The sequence below is a fragment of the Penicillium canariense genome (genome assembly GCF_028826845.1).
Source record: "Penicillium canariense strain IBT 26290 chromosome Unknown utg000004l_segment0_segment0, whole genome shotgun sequence".
In the NCBI taxonomy this organism is placed as follows: Eukaryota; Fungi; Ascomycota; class Eurotiomycetes; order Eurotiales; family Aspergillaceae; genus Penicillium; species Penicillium canariense.
In genome coordinates this window covers 611658-639641 of record NW_026622731.1, presented here as the reverse complement: position 1 = coordinate 639641, position 27984 = coordinate 611658, and the positions used below count along the sequence as shown (strand labels likewise).

The window sequence follows — 27984 nt, the reverse complement described above, 5'->3', positions numbered from 1 at the left end:
CGACTGATTCCTGCACGAAGCCTGTACATACGCAGTGTGGGTCACTTGACCTCGATACGTGAGGGTCAAATTATTATAATTTGCGAGGAGTACTGCTTCATCCATGGTGGTAGTTTCCGCAGAACAGAGGGCGATAACAAGCCTTGAGTCACTTAGTTTGCCCGTTCAACATCGTCCTCTCCCACAGCAGAGAAAACAAATGGCGCGAGACTGTCGATGTGCGGGCCAAGTTTGGCCGGGGCACTGCGAGCAATGACGCCGATAGCCGCGATCAAGTGGCGGCGGTGGACAATGGAGATATTTGGCGAAGAAAGGGTCTCTGTCATTCGCTTCACAAAGGCATTGAGCTGGTTGTCAGAAAAGTAGAGCACCAGCGCCGAGATGGCAGCTAGCGCACGCTTAGTGACCACAGTACCCGCCGTGTCATTGTGAATAATGGCCATGACAGGCTCCTGTAAATCAGCCAGCTCCGACTCTGAAAGGAGGGGGCCGAAGCATGTGACAACTTTTATGAGCACGTCGATGGCGTCGCTGCTGAAACCCTTAGACGGATCCTTTTCCAACATTCCTCGCACGACTGAGCCTCGTCTGCCGGACGCCGACGCAGTTGGGCCAGTAAGCCTTGGAATCAAGACCTTGGAAACGGCCTGATATGCTGTGAGTGTATTTTGCGGCGCGGGCTGGCCGGCTTGGGGGCGAGGAAGCATGTCAACAATGGTGCGAATGGCGGTGTTGGGCACAGAGGTATCAATCGTTTGGGACGCTGTCAGGTTACTCAATTTCTCGAGCAAGGGAACAAGGGACTCGAATGGGAGCCGGACTGCCAGTGGACCGAGACTGTCATGTTTACAAAGAGTTAGTCCCTGCGGCTGCGTTTCCACGGAGCGGTCGTGGGTGCCTACCATTTCAGCGCTTGGTTCTGCACATCGCCGTGCTGGTCATCCAATGCTTTTAGAAGACCCTCAGCAAGCTTGGTCGAGGAGCGGCCATCGCCGGAGAGGAAGCTTGAGCTCTGACTGCTCAAAATGTTGAACAAGTCATTAAGGGACATGTATCGCAAATCAGCATCCGGGTCATCGAGCTTGGCCAAATGACTGAGGATGGTCTGTTGGGTGGCCTGCCGGTCTGCCATGGCTGCGGGTGCGCTTTGCGAGAGGGTAGAATGAGGGATGGAGTGTGAGATGGGTGACGACCGAAGCTTGGAGGGAGGGGAAGTCAAGCTGCTATCGCCGACGAAAGGCGGACTGATAGCTGCGGGAAACGTGGGGTGTCGTGGCCTGAGGGATTAGGATGCCAAGCGGGACCCCCTGCAGAAATTTGACGGGGCAACAATACCCATTAGTTGACTCAACTAACTTGACTAACTTAACTAACAGGAAGTAATTCATTGGCGACCCGCGGTACGGGCGAGCTACGCACCCCAAAATACCATAGAACAGTAAATACGATATATTAAAATGATGTTTTGAGGTGCGTAGCTCGCCCGTGTGTGCAACTCGCCAGTGAATAATTACATTATCGTGGTTAACTAGTCATCTATTCAACGACCACATTCAAGGCATGACCCATCCGGCAATAGACACTATCCGTAGTCCTTCAGTTCATTTATCATTGAATTGACTGTATGTTAGTTTTCGTATAGGTCCTACGAATAAAAACAGCACGAGCATATTAGGAGCGGGCCGATCTAATCTGATACGCGGGAACTCCATCCACCTCTCCGCGGACTTGAACTCCTGTCCAAGCAGGAAATGCCACTCGTGGAACCAAAACTCTCCTACGCTTGATACCGAACAAGATTCATGGTTCGTGGGGTAGTCAGAGCCTGCCAACTGTTCGTGGTTGAGGAACGCAGCGCCAGAATCTGCTCTTGTGCCAGCATTACATCATCGATGCAATCGCGCACAGACCAATGGAAAACGGCTGGCCAGTGGTCTTACGACGCCGGAAGTAGCGAATGACATGCTTAGTGCCATGTCGTATCGGCGAGGGATGGCTCGGATGGGGAGCTGCTGGGAAACTAGGAAGCTCTGTACCTGTGCGATGAGTATCTGACTTACTCCGGCCGACACTTCCGTCCTCTTCTCCTCACCCTATCACGCCAGCCCAATCCTCGATACATCCCATGCCTTTCGCAATGGTCTTTGCACGCCGCTCGGTCCTGCATATCGCAACTGCAGCCCAGTCCTTCCGTGCGGCCCCAGCTGTTCGGCATACTGCTCAGCTGCTGAGCCGTCGGTCCTATGCCAGTGGAAAGGGCTACCAGGAGCATAAGACGAGTGATCTTCCATGGTATGTGCTTTTCTACGCCAAACCAGACTTCCCACCGTCTACGAAATTCGCTGACTTCTTTTGTGTTCCTTCATAGGCTCCTTGGATCTGTCGGGCTGGGCGGTCCCATGATCGTCTACATTATTCAATCTGGCCCCAAGAAGAAGCAGCACAATGATGGTCACAGCGTTGAACATGGTGCCGAACATACAGAAGACCACGAACAGACGGTTGATGCTACTCAGGGAGAGGAGGAAGTCAAACCTGACGACCCGATGGCTGGGGAGGAACAGCTGTCTGACGAGCCATTGGAGAAGCCAAAGCAGGAAAGGGAAACCCAGGCCCCTAAGAAGGAAGAAAAGGAAAAGGTTGAACATTCGTCCGCTGAAAAGGAGACTAAGACCAAGGAGCCAAAGAAAGAAGAGTCTGGAGAATCAAGTAGCGACGAGGTGAGCTTGTTTCTTACTATTATTCCATTTTTTATATTAATGTTCGCAGCCCGCTGGTACGAAGCCCCCCAGTGGCCCTGAAAGTACATCATCCAAGCAGGACAATGACGATTCTACGAGCCCCCACACTGACGCCTCCAAAAAGAGCGAGAAGGGCGAGCAGAGCTAGATGGTGAGGGTGAAAGAAACCGTTCTGCATGAGCGATCCTAGGAGTGTAACCTTTATCTGTGCGTGATGTAATATAGTCCATACTAGAGACAGGTAAAGCCGGATTCACCCCATGCCCCTTTGGTTGTCTCCCACCGCTCCCTACCAACATCTTTGTCTATTAACGTCCGGATTTCGGTTCGTAACATAGCGCCAAGACTACCTCTCTTAAAGCTCAAAATAATTCAAGGACATAAGATTGAGCAGATCATAAGAGCGAGGAAGCCATCTTTTCCCCTTTTGCTATTATATGAAACCAAGGCTGAATCGTTAGTTCAGCGCCGCATATAATCAGAAGGCTATTATCCATTTGAAAATGATGTTATGCACATACGACCATAGGGTGTGGAAAACAGGGCTTCCTGTCCGCTCAGCCGTAATTAAGGCACATATAGTGCGCGGCCAGTTCTCAACCTGTGGCGCCCACCACGAGAAAAGGAAGTTGACTGTCTTCCTGGAATAGGAAGCTACGGACGTAGTTACGACGTACCTACTAGTACACATTCAGCAGCCACAAACCTGCCCGCTTAGTAGATAATAGATCGTGTTTCCCCCAGAGCCCCAGATGTTAGTCGTGTGCCGCTGGAAGTAGGCGGGGTATAGGCCGCCTGAGGGAGCAGGCGAGGCTTCGCTAGCCGAGGGAGCAGGAGGGGGCTCGACTCCGGGGACTGGACAGACGGAATAGCGTTGTCGCTAGTCTGGCTGTTGGCAGCCGGCTGGTCAACATTTGGGCCGATAAGGTGGAGGGGGTGGCTGGTGTCGCCTTCAACATGATCCACAATGGTTAGCGTTTCCTACTAGGGCATAGGGGCAATGATGAGGCTCTTGAGCTGTAACTTACCTACCCCTCCTGCAGCCTCTGGGCGTTGGCCGTTTGGAGGCCTGTAACCATCGCAGTCAAGTTGTCCTTCCGCCAAAAGAGGTAATCAAGGCCACTAACGATGCACAAAAAAATAGCACAAACAGCCCAAAAGCCGCCTTGTACTCGGACAAAGTTATCTATGCTTAACAGGGCTACCGGGGCGGCCGGGACGGCCGGGACGGCGGAGGGAGCCAGCGATGGGAGCTTTGACGGCGCACACGGGATTGTGGTAATTCCGAGCGCCATAGTGAAGATGTTGTTGAGAAGAAAGAAATTTGGACAGGCGTCCGGTAGGAGCCGGATCACCAGCTCGAGGACTGTCGAAAGCCCAGCTGCACCCTGCTCACAAGGACACTTCACCTGCATTAAAACCTCCTTTCTTTTCTCGAATAGATCCCTCGAGTCGCTGAAAGCCACATGCAGAGCAAGAATAAATCGTTGTAGTGTCTCCCAGCTTCTAAGCTGCCCACTTGCCTCCTATTTTTCCGACTGCTTGGTCTCTTTCCAACTCCGCCATATTATACTCAGTACGTATATCTTTGATTTGATGGCGAAGAGCGAGCAGGTTGGTGCGCTCGATTTCGAGTTGTTCGACCAGCTTCACCTGTTCATTCAGCAATACATCCATGTCCTTGCGTCTGGAACAGGAAGCTACAGACGTAGTTACCACGTACATAAGACAGATGCACCAGGCACAAACCTGCCAGATAGAGGGTAGATCAGTTTCCCCCCTGGCCCCAGATGTTCTTTTCAACAACATTTCCACTATGGCATCCAGCATTACGACGATCCTCCGAGTGCCCTCCTCGCTCCCATCTCATCTCCCATCCGCCCCGTCGGCCCCGTCGGCGATGGAAAATTTTACCAGGATGCCAGTAGGTTTCTGGGCCCTCGGTTCTCTTGTGGTCTGCGTTGGTGGTGGGTTGTGTTTCTTCTTTTGAAGAAGAATGGGCCCAAGAAGCCCAAAAACATCGAGGCAGCTTTGTAAGCAAAGCACCATGATCCCAGTGGAAGCTCTTCTGGGGGGTCTTCTGGGGTTTCTGGGGGTCTGGGGGGTCTTAATGCACATGGGCTGACGTCTTATGGCATAGGGAGCAGGACTTGAAGCCCTATACTACTGGGGTGCCCCTGTAAGTGAAAAACCATGCTCCCTATAGAAGCTCTTCTGCAGGGTCTTCTTCTCGGAGTGAAGAAAATGGTCAAAACAACTGACGAACGCCGTCGACTTAATAGCCCCTTATGCCGATCCATTTGGCAAGTGTATGAACTCTTTGGCCGAGAGCGCGCCTAGCGGTGTTAGCATCGCCGATGAATACTCGTAGGCGGGATTGGCGGCGGGGAGTAGGCGAGGCTGCGCCGGCTGAGGGAGTAGGTAGACAGGAGGGGGTGGACTCCGGGGACTGGACGGACATAATAGTCTCAATGCTAGTCTGGCTGGCGGTAGCCGCCTAGGCGACATTAGGGCTAATTACCACTATCGGGATAGGGTTACTACCTTTACCATGATCTACAATAGTTAGCATTTACTACTAGGGCATAGGGGTAATGATGAGGCTCTTGAGCTATAACTTACTTACCCGCTGCTCCTGCAGCCCCTCGGTGTTAGCCCTGTGGAGGCCCGTAACAACCGCAGTCAAGTTGGCCCTATGCCACAAGATGTCAGCCCATGTGCATTAAGGCCCCATAGAAGACCCTGCAGAAGAGTATCTATAGGGATCATGGTTTTTCACTTACGCTGATTCTTCTTTAAAAAGAAGTAACCGAACCCACCTCCGACGCACACCACGAGAGAACCCAAGGCCCAAAGGCCTGCTGGTACCTTGGCCAGATTGTCGATGGCGGAGGCGGTGGACGGGGCGGAACCAAACAACATCCCCTCTCCCCCTTTCCACCCTTCCCTTCCCCATCCCCTGTATGTGTAGTACTTCCGTTTTCATTCAGCTCACCTCGCTAAGGTTCTCGGAGTGAAGAAAATGGGTCAAAACAACTGAGGAACGCCGTCGACTCAACTCCAGCTCATGCCGGGTTGGTCACAACGATGATCTTCTCGCCACCATGCCAGATGGTGGTGTCTTGCCAGCTGGTTGGCAGGGGAGGCGGGAGCAGGCGAGGTAGGAGGTGAATGGGGACCAGACGCAACCGGGGTGGCACCCAGGGGCACGATAGACACGACGGCATCGTAGCCAGTCCGGCTGTTGGTAGCGGCCGGCTGAGCGGCATTTGAGCCAACAGGCTCGAGAGCATGCCTGCTGTCGCCTTCAACATAAACTACAATTGTTAGCGCTTCCTACTAGGGCATAGGGGCAATGATGAGGCTCTTGAGCTGTAACTTACCTGCCCGCCTCTCCTTCAACCAGGTGGTGAGGGCCGTCAGGGGGTCCGCAACAACCCCAAACCAGTCACCAGAGCTATGCCACAAGATGTCAGCCCATGTACATAAAGACAGACTCTCCAGGACAGCTTCTACGGGGATCATAGTCTTTGGTCTTTGACTTACGGGGTCTCCTTCTTCAACAGGAAGACACAGAAACAACCTGCGACACACACCACAACACACATCAAGGCCCAAAAGCCTGCTGGCATCTTGGCAAAATTGTCCATGGCGGACGCGGCGGAGCGGGGAGAGGATGGGGTGGTCATGGTGTTGCTGTACACCCGGGTGAGAATGTTGTTGAGACCAAAAACTGCTGGGGCCCTGGGGGAAACACGATCTACCCTCTACCCAGCGGGCAGGGTTGTGCCTGCTGAATCTGTACTAGTAAGTACATCGTAACTACGTCCGTAGCTTCCTTCCACAAAGACAGTCAACTTCCAGCTGGTGGTTCGGCAGGCATGTGTGACGACGAATCAAGGAAGATGGGCACAAGAGTGGAAGGAATCAACTAACAAGCCGAACCAACAACTGGTAAAGGCGCCCGACAAGAAGGTGCTACAGCTATTTGAGTCCTCTCGAAGCCGTACACCTTCCAGGTCAAATATGCTCTATGCTTATTGCATTGGACCATTTCTTGTTAAAATTAAAGCAGTCGGATCAGATGAGTGCGACTGTGGGGAAGGGTTGGTACTGGGAATTCAAATCAAGCACACAGGAACAACCCATACACGAAGCATATACATCCACATGGATCGTTCAAGTTGGTATAAAGCAAGATAAAATTCAGCAGCCTTATCATAATCTGATCACTCCAAAGACCCCCATTCCACTTTACTATTAAGGCCGAGCTGACCGCCTCATAATTCTCTTCCAAAAGTTCCAATGTGGCTTTGCGGCAGCATCATCAGTCGTCTTCGAAACATTAACCGTATCATGGGATTGAAGGTTTTGGCCAAGTTTGTCATTGATCTTATCCACCTTTGCCAACAGCTCGAAGAACTGGTCATGAGAGCAAGGAGAGTCGAACGTAGAGTCTCCAGTTCCGTCTATTTGCTTGCTCCCTGAATAGCGTTGAGAATTGGATCCACAATCTCTGTCATAGCAGTCGCAGCGGTCCTGAGCCAGCTTGTGTCTCATCTGCCGGCTTGGATCCCGCTTTAAAGAAGCATACATCTGGTCAAACTCACTATCAGTGAGCCTTCCCATGGTGGTATAGAGTTTGGTGTTTTGAACAGCGCGTTCCTTGTAAAGATTTGCCGTCTCTGTAGATATATGCCCAAGCTCTGTAAATAGCTGACCTATCTCTAGGAAAAGCTCCGCGACAAAAAGGCAATCAGTGTGGGTAGGCTTCTTATCTATCTCATCTGCCCAGTTGTCGAACTTGTCCGTTATATGAATTCCTTGCTGGGTTAATGTCCGGCGAGCATGCTCGTTCTCAATGAGAGAGGTGAGTAGATCTTGGCTTGGCTGGCCTGAGTCGTACTGTGGAGGGCGGTCGTGGCAGGAGGGGACTGTCTTCGATTCTTGGCCTTCAGAAAATACTTCAGACATTTTCAGGGATGATGAAACGATTCTTGTATAGTAAATGTTGGTATCAGGGAGGAAATGGAATATTTTGAGAAAAAAGAAATATGGGATTGGGTTTTGAAATGGCAGAAGAATATATACGTATCCTGGCTTCTGCTGCCAACCAGCCGCCGCCTAATATGGATCCAGAGCCATGGGCTACCCTACGCTACTAAACTAATTCGAGCTCTGCTAACCTAGAAAACTTCTGTATAACCTTTTCATATAGCCGCAGATTCTCCTTTAAGTATGGTATATTTTGATGAGGGGCTCCTTGCTCCGAAATTGGCAAAGGCATGGACCATGAGTATACTAGTCCTTTCAAACAAATGACGACAGGTTTGCGACTCCACAATATAATATATCGACGGGCACAGCATGCTTCCTTAGCATAACTAAATTTAGACGAATCCTGTGGCAGTTTGATGTTATATAGAAATATATCAGGAAGGAGGTGGACGGACAGGTAGAATGAGTATCAACAACACCATATTACTATTTGTTCAAGGCTCTAATGCTTTTGCAATATCCCAATTCCCTCTCTCAGTAGTAATCGACCAGCTCTATCTTTTTCGCACCCGGACTTACCGCAGTCACGACTTTGACCACACCAAATACCGTCGTTGCAGTTGGTTCCATACTTGCGAGCGGACTTGCGAGGTCCAATGCTAGCTTGAATTTCTCGAGGGGTATTTGTAGTGATTGCAAATATTTCACGCCCCTTAAGAAGGAAGATTCATTTGTTACCTCTTTTTCAATCTCGTCCAGTTTTTGGAATAGCTGAGAGACATTCCTTTCTTCAAGTATAGCAACGTCACCTTTCTCTCCAAATTTTTCAACTACCTCACGGTATGCTGCACTCCATAGGTATGAAGGAAGAACAACACTACCAATGTCATTGCCAAGAGCCGGTAGGTCGGTGGTCAAAATCAGTTCAAGGCTTTGCCGATGTAGACCGCTCTCGCCGATTTCCAACTCGGATTTGTAATCGTCCGTGGCGTTAATTCCCGACTGGCCAGTGGAGAGTTTTGTACCCGGAAAGCCCTACGCATGGCTTGCATTGCTATACACCAATAGAAAGATGTCCGATGAAGCCGGGGTAGTTCTGTATGGTTCGAATATATTTACCCTCCAGGAGTGGAAACTACGCAGCCCCGAGTCAATCTCCTAACATCCTTTATACACTGCATCGGGGCTGCTAATGCAGCATCTCTGTGCCACCTATGCATCAACTTCCCAGCTACGGAGACGATACATGGTCAAATGGGAGAAACCAGGCTCAGGGAGGACAGTCTGCAGAGTTTGCTACTTCTCCAGAAGGAATGCACTAAATTGCACACTCTGGAAGCCCTCATTTACAGCAAAAGTTCCAAAAGTCTGATCAAGGAGGACCGGAAGGTTGTTCGAGAGGCATTACTGGAAATCGATGGGCACCTTAGGGGCATCAGTTCCCTGAACAAAATCATTGTTAGGGTCCACAGCGGATCTCTAGCACCTTCGATCGGAGAATTTTTGGAAGGGCTAGGATGGATTGTCTTGGTCGGAGGTATATAGGCCCACCATAGAACAAAGAAGTGGGGAACGAGTGGTAGTGAGCATCCACGACCACGCAAACTAACGGAATGATATCCCTGCTAAATTATATAGCGACTACAGGGAGCAAAGAGACAGACAGCCAGGTGGAGATACTAGCTAGAAAGCATTTACGCGTACTAGGTATAATATATACTTGTATTTGTCGTAGAAGAGTTTATGTTCAAAGCATGAATCGCGGCCCAAATTAAGTTGTATAACCAATCTACTAAACCTGCTACCTACACTTAGCCTACTGTAACAAAAGTTCGCCCACTCCAACCCTTCTTAGGAACCGACTAGTACAGATCTCAATATAGACGGCTCCCTTAGTGTTGGTTTATATAGGGGACGGGGACAGGAAGGGTGGAAACGGGGAGGGGGGATGTTAGGGCGTTCCTCTGGGGCTTTTTGACCGTTTTTGCTTCTCTCCGAGGACCTCAGTGAAGTGGGATGAAACTGGAAGATGTGAGGTGGGGGTAAGAGAGGAAGAAGCTATTGCTTTTTGGTTTCCTTCCTTCGTTTTACTTTCCTTTTGTTATTCTCTTGAGGTGTGAGAGAGAGGGGGAGAGGGGTGGTTTATTCTTTGTTTATTCTTGTGCTCGACTGACCCTTTCCGGAGGTGACTATATCTGAACGTACACTGTCGGTGCCTTGGGGCACCTTGCTTCAAAATTTCAGAACTCCTGGACCGCCCAGATCGATTCAGCAATATCCTTTAGCTCTTTCTGTCCAATGCTTATATCAGTTTCAACTGGGGATGATGTTGGTCGCCGAAATAAGAGGTGAAATGGGATAGTGAGTGGAGATCCAGACACTGTAACTCTTTCTCCATTTGGATCCTCCGCGATAGTAATATGCTGCATCCGCTGAGATTGCTGGTTTTGGTATTCCCACTTCTCAATTGTGATCAATGGCTTGTTCCGATTGACTCTTAGCGTTATCGCTATGTTGGCATTTCCTCGATTTGGATCAAGCCAAAAGAGCACATCCTGCCGTATCTTTGCCGGCGTCTCTGATACTGTAACCTCCAGAGCGATAGTGGGCTTGCGTGCATAACCAGGTGGTGGTCTTAAAGGTCCCCATCCATAGTCTGCCTCCTTGCCCCTACCGTCACTTCTGATTGTTACCCCCGAGAAGGCCTGGATGGTTGTTTCAAGCTTCATGGGTTGTAGCGCTTTAGAAATCGCCTGGTTCATGGCGTGGGCTGCTTGGGAATGCTCTTCGGTGACCATTTTGACCAGGAGAAGGCCCTTCGTGATATCAAATGAGGAGCAACGAAATGGAATAGGCGTCACGTTCGGATTGAAGATATCGTGTTCGAGAGTCGTAGGGTCGATGTCGAAAAGTATGTATTCTGTTGCGCTGCCGTCTGAGCGATGTTGTGAATGGTCTGAGGGGAGATGGCACGTGAGAAGTTGGAAACGGTCAAATTCGAGATCGTATATCTGACGAAGTTTTTGTCTCCCGGGATATGGATACCTCCTGATTGATGAAGGTAGATTCTCTAGGAACCTAGGGGAGCTACCCGAATCATATTGGGTAGCATGAAGATCGTTCGACATTTTTGCGTGACTAGCACTTAATGTCACTCTTGAGGAATCAATGGAAAAAAGGATTCTGGGTGGACAATGGCCTTTTAATAATTTTCGGTTATCGAAATTGGTTATCTCATTGTGAGCGCATTGCGGTAAGTAAATGCTTGGTTTTGTCCGAGTTGAGAGCTCATTATGGTTGCCTTGGATAGTCAAGGTGCCTATAGTTTATTAGAGTATAGTGAAGGCTCGCTCGGAGTAGCCAAGGATATTATCCAGCGAGAGATATGATGATTGTGACCATCCGAACTTGCAAATCTCGGACCCATTGCTCGGGAATGAAGTCCCAAGTGTGTGGAGGCGTAACTGACGTTGAAGACTACTGTAACAAATTTTGACCCACTCCAGCCCTTCTTAGGGACCGATTATAACAGAGCTCAAAGTGGACGGCTCCCTTGGGGTTGGTGTTAGTTTTCGTTTGTCCTTCGAATGGAAGCACTGGTGACTGTTTCTTTATTATGACCCCTTTGTATCACAACTTCAAAGAAAATGTATTGATATGGATACTATAGAAAACCCCCTCTTTGTTCTTTTCAAGAAGACAAGGAAACATGAGGAAACGCCCCTAAGCTGACTTGAATAATTCAAAATTTGCTCCGACCTGGCCTCAGGTATATATATGGCCCTCTCCTCCCAGGTAACGCATCATCCAGCAGACTCAAGACCCGAGCTGAAAACGTACTGCAATAATCTATTGCATCAACTTTATCACTTCACAGCAAGCAGGCTAGAACATACAATCCACGATTGCAATGTCGTCTTATACAAACTTTCCAACAGGTAAGGATGAGCAAATCAGTATGTTCCTCGCGCAGCGAGAGAATATGTTCCACGCGCTTATGGGATGGCACAACGAGCTCCTACAGAATCCCTACAGCCGCGCAAATGTCGCTTCTCAGTTGGAGCACTTCCAGAACGATTTTCCCCATTTGTCTGCCCTGGTACGAGTCATTCGAGTGAGTCGGGGGCCCGTACCGGAAGACGAGCGATTGGGATGGGAAACTTGCTGGAATGACAAGGTTCGGTGCATCCAGCATTATCTTGACATTTGCATTAAATACATGCGAGACCTAGAGAAGGGGTGGGGGACCGGGAACTTGGCAATCTTCGTGTCGATGATTGCCGTGAGTATTGGACGGCTTCATTATGAGAAGGGATTCGATGAATTTACGACCAAAATGTTCCAGCTAGCAGCCAGTATGAGTCACCATGAATACTCTAGTGGTTTGTGGAGCGTCTGGACGGAAATGGTCAAAATTGTTCATCGCGGTTGCGACTACTGCCTGGATTAGGAATAAATGGCTCGAGAACCCTAGTTGAGTAAGTGATAGTGTAAGTCAAAAGTTTGTTTTCCTACCACCTGGCATTTCCTTTGAATCTTCAAATGGTGAGTGATAGACCTCTGTTCTCATGGAACTTTTGGTGCAGATGGGGGAAAGGTAATCTATGAACTCGGTGCGAATGATCTGCATCACTGAAGACATCAAGGTTGTATAAACTGTAGAGAATTGTAGTTGAGTAAAAAATAAGGGCTACCATTGGGGCTCTTTTAGAGCCCTGCCCCTCATTACTTGGAAGCCAACCTAGTAGCACTTACTGTAGCTGCTTTGTCTTAGCTGTGCCTCTTGCAGCTAGCCGTGTTGCATGGTGCGATATTCCTTCATGTATGCCAGTCCCCGTATTGTGGTTGAGACTTTCACTGTCAACAGTTTCTCATCCACTAAGATAGGCCCATTGCAGCACAAAGGAGTTGCCAACTAAAAGAAGTGAATCATGGGAGTTGGCCAGTATTGGCAGCAGATTGACCTATCCATGGACCGTCTATCCGTCCGCGAGACTACGACAGCTGAAATATGACATAAAGATCATTGATATATTCGTCTCATCCGCACAGCCACTCCCCTCATAAACAAAACACCAACAGACAGGTAAAGAAAAAAAGAACAAGGGAAAAGTGTAGAGATAAACACAATGAAGAATTAGAAACAAACTGTGCACGAATCGAAAGAAAAACCCCCCACATCCACCCAGATGTTTCACATGACGTTATCCAGCAGTGCGCGTTCGTCCCAGTACATTCAATATCACCATGATCGTGGGGAAGCGAAGCAAACGAACTGACTTGTTCCAAACACGTCATGCTAAACATGCATAAATGCAAACACCATGCCTCATGCCCATGCCTGAATCGTTCAATTCTCGTCCTATCCAATACGTTCCATTAATGCGTTCCGCCAATGCGTAATTATAAACAGAGAAGCTTCGCGCTACCCGAGTGCCGGCTGTATGTGGAACCGATGAGCGACAAACAGTAAAACTTGTCAAAGAACAAGTAGGGGGAGACGCCCTCCCGAGAGGAGGGTCCATTATAGTAAGATGTGGGATAGTCTCATGACCGGGTGGCCCAATCGCGCGTCCCTCATGCCTTCCTGCTGCGCGTCCGTGGACCTCGCTGCTCAGGCACGGGCTCGCCGTTGACTTGTACTTGGGGAGTCAGGTTCGCCTTGGCAACGCCGGTGGCAATGGTAGCTTTGGATTGATCCTCATTCTCAATCTCTTCCTCGTCCTCGTCGTCTGAGCGCTCGTCCTTTGTAACGCTGTTGAAGATGTAGTTGGCCAGAATGCGCAGGATCAGGAAGAGCCAAAACAGGTTGACAGCCTGCAGACTGGCCAATAGACCGAAGGTGATGTACTGGCTGATCCAGCACTTGTACTGCTGGGTCTCCCAGTTGAGCTCGAAGGGGCCGACGGTGCGGAACTCGGTCAGGACGGCCCACAGGATCTTGAGGTTCAGAACGTGGCGGAGGTAGATCCAGATGCCAACGAACATGCAAAAGTAGGGGGCGACGATGACGGAGTCGAGGTAGTTGAAGGTTTTCGAGGTCTAGAGCGGGGTTAGCGTTTGTGGGGAGTTCCTCAGCGAAAATTTGCGGTATGGTGTAAGCTTACAGCGAGGAAAAAGTCCGAGATGTCGTGGGTAATGTACACAGCCAGACCTATGTAAGTAAAGTGGAAGCGGTAGCTCAACGCAATCAGAGCCAGAGTGATGATGTGGTGCCCAACCAGCTCCTTGAAATCCTTGCGGGGCTTCTCCAGCTGCAGCAACAGCACAATAGCCTGCTGTGCCCAGTAACTCGCCTCCAGCAGATAGTACGCCTTGAACAAACCCTCGTGCTCGCGGTGCGGGAAGCCCTCAAACATGGCTGTCGTGTTGAAGTACCAAATATCCGACCGCCTCATGACATACAGCCCAAATGGGCCGAAGATGCCAAAGTACATCGCCGTGTAGACCTGTTCCATGAAGCGGGCGGTCTTGCCCTTGCCCCGAATCCCGCACCACACGGCGAGCGGGCGGATCACCTGCTGCATCATGAACTCGCGCGTGAAGGACAGAACAATCGTGTAGAAGGCCACGAAGGCAATGTCCTTCTTGCCCTTGCCGTACATGATAGGCCCGCCGGGGGTCTTCGGGGACTGAGGGTACGAGAGGAAGATGGCGCTGTGCATGGGGTTGGACGTAGTCGGGTTGACGGCATACAGCGCCAGCAGGAAGAGCATGATAAGCAGCGGGAGCAGCCAGGTATACTTAAGACAGGTGTCGGCGAAACGGTGGAGGAGCGAGCGACTGCGGCGCTTCTTCGACTGTGCCTTGCCGGCGGACTTGTCCGACAGACGATTATCCAATTGCTGTGCGCCATGGTTGTTAGCTTTCGCCGGTTCCCGCTATGCTTCTGCTCCCATCCTTCTCCTTCTTCTTGTCTTGTCGCGGCAAGGGATCTCCCGCGGGAGGTACGCACCTTGCCCCAGTCCGGGGACGTCGGCTCAATCGGGCTCACTTCGTTCATGGTGGACATCGCGGGCGCGCTGGTATCGCCGCGAATGTCCACGCCCAGTTGCGACCGGCCGCGGGGACGAACCATGGCGGGAAACAGTGTAGTCGTTCGAAGACGGGGAGGGATGAGCGGGCTTTGCACGATTGGGTGGAGAAGAGGAGGACGTCACTGCGGCGAGCGCGAGTTCGGAGAGAAGGCGTTGGGCTCTCACGTGCGAGCGGTCGGCGCAAAAGAAGTCGCGACGGAAGGAACGAGAACAGGGCCAGGAAGGGAGAAGACGAGATCGTAAACTTCTACTTGAAAGGAAAAGAACACGAACATCCGGTGGAGGCCCAATTCGTCAATTCGTCCAATTCGTCCAATAGTGGTGTTCTTGGCTTCCTTTTGCTTCCGAGCAATCCGTAGTTTTTTGACCAGGGGGCTCAACAGCTTGCCAAATTTCCTCCCCCCTAAACTCCACCCGTCCTCTCTCAGCCACCCACAAGCCGCCAGGCGGCCCGCCCTTCGGGCACCGGAATCCTTGGCGTGGATCGCATCGTCACCATCTGCCTCGTCAGACACAGCACAATGGCGCTGCTAGGACACTCGTCTGATCCGCACTTCTCAATCGGTTCCTGTCCGCTGCATTTCCAACCTGCTTTCTGTGCGAGCTCACGCGGGCCGAGTGAACTCAATCAATGGACGGGTTGTGCTTCTCGGGGTACACGGCCAAGACGACGCCCCGACGGAGTCGTGCGCGACCCTCCCAAGCTCCGATGGTGGTAGCCTCAATAGGGCACCTCCATACAGCTAGCTCCTCCAATTGTGTAACTCACCGATCGTAAGCTGGACAGCATCCGTTTGTACCATCTATCTTCAGCACAAAACACCCTTCGGTTGGGAGGTTCGACGCTTGACGCGCTCTACCCCGGAAAGTATATTTTAAGCATAGATTTCCCTCGCGCTTACCAGTACTCGGCGTCTATCTTACCACAATCACACAGACCACGGAGTCAAACCCGAAACGGATTAATTAACCAAGTACATAGGCTCTATATCCAGGTGCATCTCATCATTCTTATCATTCTTATTATACATGACATCATCCAGAGCGCCAGCGAGTTCTTCACTCATCACTCAACCAGGGGAAGCAAAAAAAAAAAAGAAAAAGAAAAAGAAGGAATAGAAAAGTCGGGAATTTGATACCATCCTTTTCTCAACGCTTCTCTGCCCAGCCACATCCTGACGAGCTGGGGTATTTAAGCGGTCTCGGAGTGGGTGACGGCGGTCTTCTCACCGAAGGCCAGCCTCTCGCCTAGAACCTCGAGATCGCCACGCTCAGCAGCGGCAGTGCGCTTGGTGTCATGGCTCGTTTTCCAGGCCGGGGTACCAATGTACGGAATGCCGTTGGGATCCTCGAAGATCTGCTCCGTCTCCTCAAGAGTCTTGCCAGCAGTCTCGGGGAACATGAAGAAGACGTGGATCCACATGGCGGTGAGGAACACGCCGAAGATAATGTAGGTCTCCCAGCGGATGTTGGTGAACGCAACGGGTGTGAACAGACCGAGCGCAGTGTTGAAGGCCCAGTTGGCCGAAGTCGCCAGCGCGACAGCCTTGCCGCGCACCCGCAGGGGGTACAGCTCGGGTGGATAGACCCACGAGACGGGGCCCCAAGTAGGCGCGTACGAGGCGACGAAGAGATAGGTGCAGGCAATCAGGCCCTTGGCGGGAGCACCGGACAGGCGCATCGATGCCTCAGGGACGCCGTCGATCCCGCCGGGAACCACCACGCCATAGTTGGCCATGATACCGGCGTTGGCATACATCCAGGTCATCATCAGCGCGGCACCGATCAGGAGAGTCGGACGACGGCCCCAGCGGTCCACCCAGATCAGGGCGGGGACGGTCATGACGACGTTAATGATATACTGGATGGACGAGGCGAGCAGAGTGGCGTTGCCGGTGTAGCCGGCCATGCTGAACACGTAGGTGATGTAGTACATCATGACGTTCATACCGGTCAGCTGAGACCAGATCTGGGTCCAGATACCGATGCAGGTGCGGTTGATCATCTTGGGCTTGAACAGTTCCAGGTAGGAGACGTCCGCGTTGCGCCGCTCGAACTCGCACATCTCGCCGATCTCCTGCATCTCGGCCTGCACGAACGGGCTGTTGGGGTCACCCTTGCCGTGGACTAGGGCCAGGACGTCCTTGCACTCCTCCCAGCGATCCTTGCGGGCCAGCCAGCGGGGGGACTCGGGGAGGAACATCATGCCCGCGAAGAGCAGGACGGCAGGGACCATCTGAACACCCCAAGGAATGCGGAAGACGGACTCGCTGTAGGTGGTGGCCGTCTTGCCGCCGATGTAGGAGCAGCCGAAGGAGATATAGTACATGATCAGGATACCCCAGGTGATGGCCCACTGCTGGGAGCCGACAAGACGGCCGCGCAGAGAGGGAGGGGAGATCTCGGAGATGTAGACGGGAACCTGAGCCGACTCGATGCCGACGGAGAGACCGTTGATAACACGGCCCGCAATGAGCATGCCCATATTTTGTGAGGCGCAGATAATCGCGGAACCAATGACCCTATATAAAGGAGACAGGTGAGTTTCACTTCTACTGCGAGGATATTCCCCCTCTTATCCCCCCAAGGGCTCGGCTCAATGCTGCACTTACCAGATAATACATCCCACCATAATCGAGTACTTGCGACCCAGACGATCCGAAATGAAACCAGAAATCAAAGCACCAAGCCACGAACCAGCGGGCATAGCAGCAGTCACACCACCCTGGGCCAGCGAGTTGAGACCCGAGCAGGTTTCCGAATCATTGAAGGGTGGGCCCTCAGGGCCATGGTTGAAGTAGCACTTGTACGCAGTCGTACCGAGAATGGCGGACATCGACGAGATATCGAAGCCAAACAGACCGCCTCCAATAACGGAGACGGCTGCAATTACATAGATGTTCCCGACGACGACCATGATGGCGGACAGTCTCTTAGGGGCAAGCGGAATCCCTGATCCCAAACAACTTGGGTTTGGGTGGGGTGGAGGGGGAATGGAAGGGAAGGGAGGGGGAGGTTGGGAGTAGAAACAAATTCCACGATCAACACCGAGGGTCACGCCGGAAGAGGGAGGTCTTAAATAGATGAGATCTACTTCAATTCTTTCTCTACTGGGAGCAGCCTGGCTTCACTTGACTGACAAGCCACTTGCCGTGGGTGGGCCGAATGCCGGGCCGGACGCCATTTCGAGACCGGAATCCACCCGGAAGAGGGCAGAAATGTGGTAAGGTTCATTTCGGATAGTCTCCAGGGGGCAGCAGTCTGGGGAGAATACAAAATACTGGATGTATGGGGGCATACCATCGAGTAACAATTGCATAATGGCAAGGTGAGTGCAACGTTCCCAGCCGATGCCAAGACTCCGCTCGCGAACGGGCTGGGAGAGACATGATTGGTGGATATACCCTTGTATAGATCCACTATTAGGACTCTGATTGGTGCACGCAAGGCGATCGCTGGCAGGATCCGGGGAATCGGCCACGAGGCGACGGCTTTTACCCAAAACAGTCTGGCGCTGTACGAAAAACGGCAGCATGCCGGTTCGGGGGGGAATTCGGGGGCCAGCCGCATGTCCAGTCGGCATCAGCGCGATGCCGTGTTCGGCTGCCGAGTCTTTGGGAAGCAACACACGACGTACTCCGGGTACTCGTGTACGAAGTATATACTGTAGGTGGGAAGGCTGAGAAAGATCTGGCTGGGTAAGATTCGGAATAGCTTAAGGGATCTCTCCTAGGAGGGAAACCCTGGATTTGGCTGCAAATCGTGCCGTCAATCGCCATCATCGCACAGCTACACAGCTACACAGCTCGTCGGCAACCGACCCGAGCACAAGCAGGCACGACTCGCGTTGCGCCTGGTTTCTCGCAGTTTTTCCTCTGTCCGTACGGTAATGTAATCCAGTAAATCTTTCCCTTCGCTGGCATATTAAGAGATTAACCGGGTCAGAACCCACTTAGTCTTGCACCACGACAAATCTCTGCCTGAAGGCCAGTCCGGGGCCCCAAGTGCGGGCATTTAGCCAGAACAGGACGGCCTGGCATGCATTTACTCGGCACTATCGGGCCCTCACTGGCCGGCGCTCGCCGAATGTGGGCCCTCGGAATTGGCCCTGCCAGACGGGCTGTTGGCTGGCGGTCCTCCCCGTGGTTACCGCGTGGCTCACGTAGTCGTGGTTCCCAAGCATCGTCTTTAATCCCTGCCAAGCACGGGAGGCGTTGGAGGCGCCGCAGAGGGCGTCATCTGTGCCAGATGGCGCCGATTTCCCACATCACACCATGCGACTCTGTAGAGCCCGGTGCAGCCGGTTAAAATCGCGACTTGCAGTGTGGTGGGCGAGGTGGGCTGGTGGGCCTCAGGCTGATTTAGCCTCCAGCCTGCAAAAGGGGGACGAGGCATTTCCAAGGTTTCCCGGGGTCTGTCCCTCCTCGCCTCCCCGGCATCCCCACCTCCAAGTCGCACGGCTTCTGCGGAGAGCCTTTGTCCGCATTTGTACACCGGGAGATTATTCCCCAGACCAAATGCCTCCTCCACATGGAACGCGAGGCGGGGAAATCCTGGATAGGGAAATTGAAGTTCCCTTCATCTAACAGTCCCAACTTCCCTGGTATGAATCCCGTACGGACTATCTATGACCGACGCGTCCAGCAACCCGCCCCGCTCATCGCTAGCAAACTTTGAACTTTGATACTAAACTGCACGGACCCGACATTTTTCCTTCACCCCGACATTTAGCCAGTAATATGGCCGTACCCTCGCGTTGCACGATGCAATGACCGGCCGTTCGGGCGCAGATAAGCCTTTGGCGCGGCCGAGGCGTTTTTGTCCTGCGCCATTCCGTCTGGTGCCCTTCTCAATGCAACTCCAGGGCTGGTGCGCCATACTGCGCTAGCGCGTGAATGGGACGCCTCCGCGTCATCAGGGTGCACGGTCGCTTCCCGGGATCCACGGCAGAACGGATGGTTTCACGTTCGGGAGTTGAGACCTTGGTTGCGGTGTGTCGAGTTGTGTGATGTCAACCCCAGCGGGAGTTGCATTCGAGGAGTGGGGGTCTGGGACCACGCCTGAACGAGGCAGGAGTTGAATTCTGCCGCTTCTTGTGCTGGAGGTTTTCTTCCATGCTTGCTGTGTACCAAGGACGTTAATGCGATTCTATGGATAGCGTTGGTCGTCATACTAAAAGCGCAAAGATCAGCCTCAGCCGGCCAGTTCTCAAAAAATTAGATTTGCGTCATCTTCAGAAAGCTGATATAGTTGCCTTGACATACGGCAGAAAGGGGAGTGGGAGGGGAGTGCGAGGCCAATCTGGGTAGTTTCTAGATTTATTGGTGCCTTGAAAAAAGATCGCGTCACAGGGGACGCGCAACACTACCACCTATTCACTTTCGTCAACAATCTTGCAGAACAGGCTCTGAATACCTCATGACACCACTTTCCATTCAAGGGCTTACTGGAAAGGAAGAAAATGAAAGTGTATCGTCCAGTCCTCTGAAAAGCCGACACGACTCCTCTATATCGTATAGCTCGCCAATAGACATTCCCCATCCGCCCAAATGCTACTCCTGTCAATGCCACCCGGGAACAGTGCATGGTCAAACCTCAAAAGATCGAATATCTCTAGCAAGGGTGGCAACTGTCCGACCCCAGAGGAGGCGCAAGATCTCTTCTACAGCTCCGTCCAATATTCTCTGGGGATTGGACGTTATAGCGCACACCTGAGTTGTTTCGCCTTTACTAGGGAAAATTCTCATATTGATGAGTATCCACCTTGGATCAATACCAATATATCTCTTAAAGAAAGACTGTGAATGATCTCGTGATCTTGAAGCTGTGCTCTGTCTGCTCTCTAAGCTTCTGAGCTACATCAAGCATAGCTATTTTGATTATGTCTTTAGATCGGACTGGCCAAACTAGGTATATCGTGGTGGTGGTATACTTATCACAACCCTTCGCAAGCCGGACAATCTAGGCTAGCACGGCTCTTGAGATTCAAATTTCCATCAAACTAACAGAATTACCATTCAAGGTTCAGCCGCCACAAATGTGCTAGTTGTCACTAGCCTCCCATTGGGTATCATAATGGAAAGATTAGCTGTTCTCCACAGCATTACATTGCAGGCTTTGTTGATCGCTGTTATAGGTCTACTTTACGGGCAGTCGGTGGCAGGCTTTAAAAATTTAGCTATGAAGCATTCAACGTAAGTCTTTCGGAGATCAAATGGGATTCAATTTGTCACCGTATGTGCACCAGGACCATTGCATACCATAGTTGTGACCTCATTTGTGATTATAGATCCAACGGAAACTGATCCGTAGAAAGAAGAACATATCGAGAGTCAAAATGCAGATTCGTATTACCGCGTAGGAGCCAATAAACTAGGAATGTCGCTATCACTAACGCCGGAAAGAAGAAACACACCAAAAAGGTATAAAGCAACTACCGTCCCAACACCCACTCTGCAATATACGCCCAAGACATCCCTACTCGGCCCACCTGCGACTGATACTCCTGGGCAGTAACACCACGGCAGTCATGACGGTCGCCAAGGGTTGTCAAAACAGCAATTTGCACCTTCTGGCCCGGGGCGCCGAGCTGACGGGCGTCTGGAACATCTACATACCACATCTCGCCGCCGCCTCCGGGGCCAGACCCGGGGACATGTTTGAAAGGAAGACGATCTTCTTCGCGGCCATCCACACCGTGGATCATGAGGAGGAAGAGGCCGGGCTTTTGGCGGCTGTGCCTGAGGAGAGTCCAGTGTTCGCATAGCAGTCCAAATTGAAAACGGATAGGGCCGGGGGTGTTGTAGATGGAGATATTGCCACCGGCCGGGTAGAGGGTCTTCCGGCCAATGCTGTGCTTGTCGGCATCATTATAGATTTGCATCGGCTTGAGGCCGGACGGCATGTCCGCGTTCGTAGTGATATATTCCTCCCAGCTAATTTGGCGCCTGTCATTGCGGAAGAAGTGGTCTCTATTCCCGGGGAAGTGTTTTAGGCCGAACTCTTCGTTTGAGATGGTGAACATGGCTGGCTCGAAACGCTGAATATATGGCTGCCCACGGCCATTGACGGCACCGGCACCCCAGCATGCGTCAATCAACTTCCACTGACCCCCATCAATCTTGACTGCATTCCAAGCATGGCCGGCATTGTATGGTGGTACGGGTTGACCTGGGGCGAGGTCCGAGTGACCATATCCCTTGCCGTGGCCTGAGACCACGATGGCTTCAAGCCCTGCCTTCGTGGCTAATGCTGCGAAAAGACCCGCGTAACCCTCGCACACTGCCAATCCGGTGGCTAATGTGCTGGCTGGTGTTGATGGCTTGATATTCTCATTAAAGAAGGCGACTACATCGTATTGGATGTTGTGGTGCAGCCACGTGAAGATAACTCTTGCCTTGTCGGTCAAGGATGGGAATGGTGCAGTTAGCTCGTTCGCCAGCCAGCCCAGATCTTGAGTCGGAAGTGATGCGCGCGGATACTGAGCCGCCCGAGTATCCGGACCAGAGAAGTCTCGGCACACCAGACATTCTGTGCTTGGGTTTCCAGCAGGTGCAGTGGCACCGGGAACAGAACCATGAAAGCGAGGCTTAGTTGTATTCAGCTGGGAAAGATCAGGACGAGATCCAGTCGGCACCGGCGGCGGCAGTCCATTGGAGGCTCCGTTCTCAGCTGGGGTGCTGCTCGGCCTTCGAGGAATATTAGGGCTTTTGTTCAGTCCACCAAACCCTAATATTCGAGGATCCGGAAGATTGTTTGCGGTTGATGGTGGAGGCAACGGACGGGCCGGCAGCCTGGGTCTGAATTCTTCTGCATCCTCATCCGTTCTATCTGGCTGTGTCTCAACTCCAGACGGCCGGCGCGATGGAAGTCGAGGGGCAGGTGATGGATCTCTAGCCGATGGACGGGAAGCCAAGCTAGGACGAGACGGAGTAGAGGAAGACGAAGACGAAGATCCAGGAATTTTGCCCCGCAAGGCTGATAGTTTCGCAGTCAATCCACCCGTCAATCCACCCGTCAATCCACCAGCACTTGGCTTGGACTCGGAGCGCGCAGCCGGTTGCAGATCGACGAGGTCTTCCTTTGGCCGCCTAGGAGGTAGCACAGGTAAATCAGTCTCACCCCATGCGGGGGCCTTGATCCGGCCGGTACCATTGGAATTCACAGATGTCGTCGAAGCACCACGACCAATGCTAGTAGCAGCTGTCGAGTGCGACGCGTCAGACAAGACCGATTCCTGCGAAGGTCTCCGCGATGGTTCCGTGGGCCGACGGGGCGGCAATGAAGGGCGGGCTTCTGAACACACCGGGGGCTGTCGTCGCGCTGGAGGATCTGGTCGCGTCGGCAGCTCTGGGCGAGAGGGCGGCGGAGGGGGAGGTCGGCGATCTGATCGGCGCGTAGGCAAGGGCGGTGGGGCTTTCTTGGGTTTCAACTCTGGCTTCGGCGATGGCGTGGGAGGTGGCCGCGGGGCCGGCCGTTGTGTCTGCAAGCCTGCAGGCTCATTTCCGATCGATACGCCGTCCAGAACGGAGCCGGCCACGTCGTAGGAGGGAGGGTTGTTGGCCGATCTGCTTCGCTCGGTGGGCGGGCGGAGGAAAAGAGGCGGTTCAGTGCCTCCGGCCGACTGGGCCTGCTTGAGAGCGGCGATCCGCTGCTGGATCGAGCCCAGCTGTGGTTCTTCAGTCATCGCAATCTGCTCGAGCCAACTCCTCGGCTGTAGGACTGCGACTGCGACTGCGATTGTGGAGGGGAATGATTAAAAGAAGTTGAATCACAGCTGTAACAACGGTCACCCCCAAGCACACTACTTGGGGGGCTTGGTGGGGGCCGAAGCGTAGCCTCGTTGGGGCTAGAGTAGCCTGAGTCGCTACGGGGTGGGGCGAGAAAGCGATCAGGAGCAACGGAGCGATAACCCTGGACACAACCTGCGGGGCGCAGTCGAGAGGGAAGTGGAAAGGCGGCTCAAGCAGACGACACGGGCCGACGTCGGGGGCGAGACTCCGCCTCGAACCGTGGCTCGCCATCTTGAGGGTAAACAGACTCAGGCACAAACTCAGGAACCACGCCAGGACAACTCTAGGTGTTGCCTTACGTGGTGCTTTTCAACAATCTTGGATGGAAGCAGTTATGCTTTGAAGTTTAATTCCAACATGCCTTCCTCCACCACTCCGACTCCTAAACGCCTGAGACGGCTAGAGGAGCCCCCGTCGAGGGAATAGGTTTGAACACAAAGAGAAGACCTAGATACATCCAGACGAAGCATGGGAAAATAGGCCCATCATGAAAGGTAACAATGCACACAAAGAATAATAACCATCGGCTGCGTGACTAGCTGCTCTGATCGCTGGATGGGGATCCTCACAACCAGGCGTCAAGAGGATGGCTACGAGCGATGGACGTGAGAAACATGGAATACATCAGTGGGGAGAAAGGAAAAGGAATTCACAATGAAGAAGACCGCAAGGGCCAGGAGTCAGGATCGATCATCAAGAAGCATCACATCATCCCAATGGACATAATCGTCAAAGCGGGCGTCCGGGGCTCCTAAACGTTCTTGTACAAGAGCAGCGGCTCACCGACGTTCTCGATCTCGGGGATGGTACACTTGAGGTCAAATGCCTTAGCCAGTACGATCTTGAAGATCTAAGGGACGGTTAGTAAGGCAGTCTGATGGATCCAATCAGGGAAACGAACCTTCTGCACGTTGATACTGTGACTGGTGCTACTGAAGATCAAGCTGGCCTTCATCGCCTTCGCAAATCGCTTAGCCTGAGATTTGTCAGTTTCAAACGACTTCTAAACTAGGACCGATATAAGGGAGGGTATACCTGAAGTGAGATTTCCTCTTGGTCCTCCCGGGGAAAATTGACAAAGTGGTCGTACTTGGTACCAACCAAGAACGGAATGGCGGTCTTGTTGAAGCCCCGACCTTGGCGATACCATTCCTTAATGGAGTTGAGGGTGCTCTTGCGGGTAAGATCGAACATGAAAAGAATGGCCACGGCGTCGTTGCAGACAAGCGGAAGCATGTTCACAAACTCGCGTTGGCCACCAAGGTCCCAAATCGAAAATGTAATCTCGGTGTTGCGAATTGAGATGGTCTTCTCCATGAAGTTGACACCTGTGATCCCCTAGTCAGACGAAAAGGCTATTTTACCTCAATTGAGGGTAATATGTCAATACGTACCCAATGTCTGAATGTAGTCCTCATCCCAGCTGCCCTCCACGTATTTGACCATCAGACTGGTCTTCCCGATTTGCGCATCGCCAACCATGCCGACCTTGATGACAACGCTATTCTTCGAGGACTGCGAGGCTTGTCGTTGGGCAGCTTCCGCGGGCTGGGGCTGCTGAGACAGCGCATGTCGTTCCGCGCCACTGGAGAACCCCCGAGCCAGGTCTGGAGGGGTGCGGCTGAGGCTGCTGGTTGGCTGATGGGGATGAAGTGAGCCGAACCGCAGGATCGGCATCTTGGGGGGTGTATTCAGGAGCAGAGTGGTGGAAGTCAGTCGAGCGCGAGTGATAGTGGGCCTTGGAGTCGCTGTTGTAGCCGTTGTCCACGCCTACGTGGCCGGCAGGCTGATCGGCTGGGACTGGTTCCTCAACATTAACACTGACAGGCGCCAGCGCCGGGTCCTCCAGAGGTTGGTGTTCGGATGAGAGGGCTTCTGGCGGCGCAGATGCCTCCGGCGCTTGGCCTTCCACAGGAGGTTGCTGCGGCTCCGCAACAGCAAGGACCTCCGAGACAGGTTGCTGCAGCGGATCCATGCTTGATGATCGGAGTTGGTTGTTCGGGGGAGGGAGAGTTCGAGGGTACAACCTCTGCTCAGCATATTGCTGTTAGCACCTGCGGGGAAAGGAGAGAGACCCTTGTGTGATATGTCACTAACCAATGCCGTACGTCTTGGGCGCCACTGGACCGTCCAGCCAGAGCACGTCTACCGCAGTAGGCTGTCTGTAGGTGTCAAAACCCTGGCCAAGAAGAAAAGGCGAAGGGTGTGGTGGTCGGATAAGATGCGAACAAATGAATCGGGTTCGGCGTAAACAGTGCTCAGACGGGTAGCGAGATTGCGACGAGAAGGATGACGGAGGGCGGTGATGGCCCACGAAGCAAACGAGGGTACGCAAACGCGGGAACACAAATGAAGGTCGTGGCCGTTCCTTGCAGAGTTGCAGAGCAGTCCAGACAAGTCACGTCGGTCACGTCGGTCCAGTCCCAATCAGCCCAGGCCGGTTGTTCAGCTCACCTTCGACTGCGGGAACAGTGGGATCTGCGCTAGTCCCCGATAGGCTTAGTGTATATCCCACCAGCCGCCCAAAATTTACAGAAAAAGTTCTTATCGGCCGCCAGTACCCCCCATCCTAACATTCCCCCATCGCTGTCAGTGCCTCTTTCACTCGTCCACGATGTCGAAGAGAGCTGCGGATGCAGGCGACGAGCAGTCGGCTGCGCTCAAGGCCGGCGAGCGCCCAATTGCCAATGCCCCTGCGGACGAAGTGGGGGAGTTTGAAGACGAGTTCGAGGACGAGTTTGAGAGCGAGGATGAGATTCTGGAGGCCGGCGTGGATGGTCGCCCGGATGCTGAGCGTGAGGAGGAGGAGCGAGGTTTGTCCATTCTTACCGCTTGTGTCGTCCGACGCCCGCAATGGATAGTAGGAAGCTGATTTTTATCTGAATTGGGCAGAGGCCATGGATGTCGACAAGCAGACCTTCATTCCTGGACGGACGAAACTGGCACCTGGAGAGACACTCTCCCCCGATCCATCCACCTACGATATGCTGCACACCCTGAGCACGCCCTGGCCTTGCCTGTCGTTCGACATTGTGCGCGATACCCTTGGCGACAGCCGCAAAACCTTCCCCGCAACCGTCTACGCCGTTGCCGGTACACAGGCCGAGGGCTCTCGGGCAAAGGACAACGAGCTGATGGTGCTCAAGATGAGCGGCCTGAGCAGAATGGAGCGGGAAGGGGGGATTCGGACGATGAGTCGGACTCGGATGACGATATGGGCGAGCCCATCCTCGAGCACAAGTCCATCCCGCTGGGCTCAACGACCAACCGCATTCGCTGCCACCAGACGCCATCCCAGTCGGCAGATTACTCGAAACCCCCACAGACGCTGACCGCGACTATGCTCGAGAACTCGCAAGTCCTCATTCACGACGTTACCGCCCACCTTACCAGTTTCGATGTACCTGGCACTATTCTCCCTCCCTCTGCCTCCAAACCTCTCTCTACTCTCCGCATGCACAAGTCCGAAGGTTACGCCCTGGACTGGTCGCCGCTCCAGCCTCTTGGCAAGCTGTTGACCGGTGACAACGACGGCCTCATCTACGTGACAACCCGCACCGAGGGCGGCGGCTGGGTCACCGACACCCGGCCCTTCACGGGCCACCAGTCTTCCGTAGAGGAGCTGCAGTGGTCGCCGAACGAGAAGAACGTGTTTGCCTCCGCCAGCAGCGACGGCAGCGTTAAGGTCTGGGATGTGCGGTCCAAGTCCCGCAAGCCGGCCGTGGACGTGCAGATCTCCAAGACGGATGTCAATGTCATGAGCTGGTCTAACCAGACCTTCCACCTTCTCGCGACTGGTGCTGATGACGGCCAGTGGGCCGTGTGGGACCTGCGGCACTGGAAGCCCAATGATGCAGGCCAGATCCGCGCCACGCCCGTTGCGTCGTTCGACTTCCACAAGGAACCTGTCACCAGCATTGAGTGGCATCCCTCGGACGACAGTGTGGTGGCAGTGGGCTCGGCTGACAACACTGTCACTCTGTGGGATCTGGCTGTCGAGCTGGACGATGAGGAGAGTCGCCAGGCGGGCATGGCCGACATCCCACCACAACTACTCTTCGTGCACTACATGGAGTCTGTGAAGGAGGTGCACTGGCAAGCTCAGATGCCGGGTACTCTCATGGCGACTGGCGGCAGTGGCTTCAGGTATGTATTTTCGTCTCGCATAGCGTTCTTGGCGTATGCGCTCAGTATTAACCTTCTTCTCTCAACAGTGTCTTCAAGACCATCAGTGTCTAGACGAACGCACACCCAGTCCCCACCCTTTCGCCAACCACTCCAAAATAGAAAAAAGTATTTCATGTGTGATGTCCTGCTCATATACCATTCGAGTACCGCGGCATGCGACTCGTCTACATCGGTTCCGGAGTTGATGAGTTGAGAGGCCCTGCCATTGCGACGAACCCGGGTGGCAGG

General features: G+C 52.9%; 12 protein-coding genes across 12 annotated transcripts; 3 read left to right on the top strand and 9 right to left on the bottom strand.

The window, feature by feature from the left end:
- Positions 1-152: 152 nt before the first annotated feature.
- On the bottom strand, positions 153-1132 carry N7482_006565 (uncharacterized protein; the record flags this gene model as incomplete). The annotated part of the gene is made up of 2 exons (XM_056688690.1): positions 153-837; positions 903-1132. The coding sequence occupies 2 exons, from the start codon at positions 1130-1132 to the stop codon at positions 153-155; spliced, it is 915 nt and encodes a 304-aa protein (XP_056541119.1).
- A 1005-nt stretch (positions 1133-2137) lies between these two features.
- N7482_006564 (uncharacterized protein) lies at positions 2138-2889 on the top strand (the record flags this gene model as incomplete). Its single annotated transcript, XM_056688689.1, has 3 exons — positions 2138-2292; positions 2369-2720; positions 2770-2889. 3 exons carry the CDS (start codon positions 2138-2140, stop codon positions 2887-2889), a joined length of 627 nt encoding a protein of 208 aa, XP_056541118.1.
- Positions 2890-3455: 566 nt separating this feature from the next.
- On the bottom strand, positions 3456-4036 carry N7482_006563 (uncharacterized protein; the record flags this gene model as incomplete). Its single annotated transcript, XM_056688688.1, has 2 exons — positions 3456-3681; positions 3774-4036. The coding sequence occupies 2 exons, from the start codon at positions 4034-4036 to the stop codon at positions 3456-3458; spliced, it is 489 nt and encodes a 162-aa protein (XP_056541117.1).
- A 1759-nt stretch (positions 4037-5795) lies between these two features.
- Positions 5796-6430, bottom strand: N7482_006562 (uncharacterized protein; the record flags this gene model as incomplete). Its single annotated transcript, XM_056688687.1, has 3 exons — positions 5796-6046; positions 6125-6198; positions 6288-6430. 3 exons carry the CDS (start codon positions 6428-6430, stop codon positions 5796-5798), a joined length of 468 nt encoding a protein of 155 aa, XP_056541116.1.
- A 571-nt stretch (positions 6431-7001) lies between these two features.
- On the bottom strand, positions 7002-7715 carry N7482_006561 (uncharacterized protein; the record flags this gene model as incomplete). Its single annotated transcript, XM_056688686.1, has 1 exon — positions 7002-7715. The coding sequence occupies one exon, from the start codon at positions 7713-7715 to the stop codon at positions 7002-7004; it is 714 nt and encodes a 237-aa protein (XP_056541115.1).
- Positions 7716-9979: 2264 nt separating this feature from the next.
- N7482_006560 (uncharacterized protein) lies at positions 9980-10867 on the bottom strand (the record flags this gene model as incomplete). Its single annotated transcript, XM_056688685.1, has 1 exon — positions 9980-10867. One exon carries the CDS (start codon positions 10865-10867, stop codon positions 9980-9982), a length of 888 nt encoding a protein of 295 aa, XP_056541114.1.
- A 782-nt stretch (positions 10868-11649) lies between these two features.
- On the top strand, positions 11650-12189 carry N7482_006559 (uncharacterized protein; the record flags this gene model as incomplete). Its single annotated transcript, XM_056688684.1, has 1 exon — positions 11650-12189. The coding sequence occupies one exon, from the start codon at positions 11650-11652 to the stop codon at positions 12187-12189; it is 540 nt and encodes a 179-aa protein (XP_056541113.1).
- A 1127-nt stretch (positions 12190-13316) lies between these two features.
- On the bottom strand, positions 13317-14817 carry N7482_006558 (TLC domain-containing protein; the record flags this gene model as incomplete). Its single annotated transcript, XM_056688683.1, has 3 exons — positions 13317-13781; positions 13847-14584; positions 14695-14817. The coding sequence occupies 3 exons, from the start codon at positions 14815-14817 to the stop codon at positions 13317-13319; spliced, it is 1326 nt and encodes a 441-aa protein (XP_056541112.1).
- A 1151-nt stretch (positions 14818-15968) lies between these two features.
- On the bottom strand, positions 15969-17693 carry N7482_006557 (sugar porter family MFS transporter; the record flags this gene model as incomplete). The annotated part of the gene is made up of 2 exons (XM_056688682.1): positions 15969-17298; positions 17389-17693. The coding sequence occupies 2 exons, from the start codon at positions 17691-17693 to the stop codon at positions 15969-15971; spliced, it is 1635 nt and encodes a 544-aa protein (XP_056541111.1).
- Positions 17694-21209: 3516 nt separating this feature from the next.
- N7482_006556 (uncharacterized protein) lies at positions 21210-23462 on the bottom strand (the record flags this gene model as incomplete). The annotated part of the gene is made up of 1 exon (XM_056688681.1): positions 21210-23462. One exon carries the CDS (start codon positions 23460-23462, stop codon positions 21210-21212), a length of 2253 nt encoding a protein of 750 aa, XP_056541110.1.
- An 857-nt stretch (positions 23463-24319) lies between these two features.
- Positions 24320-25543, bottom strand: N7482_006555 (Spg1/Tem1 GTP-binding protein; the record flags this gene model as incomplete). Its single annotated transcript, XM_056688680.1, has 5 exons — positions 24320-24418; positions 24470-24544; positions 24604-24896; positions 24963-25206; positions 25232-25543. 5 exons carry the CDS (start codon positions 25541-25543, stop codon positions 24320-24322), a joined length of 1023 nt encoding a protein of 340 aa, XP_056541109.1.
- A 639-nt stretch (positions 25544-26182) lies between these two features.
- On the top strand, positions 26183-27807 carry N7482_006554 (ribosome biosynthesis protein RRB1; the record flags this gene model as incomplete). The annotated part of the gene is made up of 4 exons (XM_056688679.1): positions 26183-26381; positions 26461-26661; positions 26700-27714; positions 27783-27807. The coding sequence occupies 4 exons, from the start codon at positions 26183-26185 to the stop codon at positions 27805-27807; spliced, it is 1440 nt and encodes a 479-aa protein (XP_056541108.1).
- Between the last annotated feature and the right edge of the window lie 177 nt (positions 27808-27984).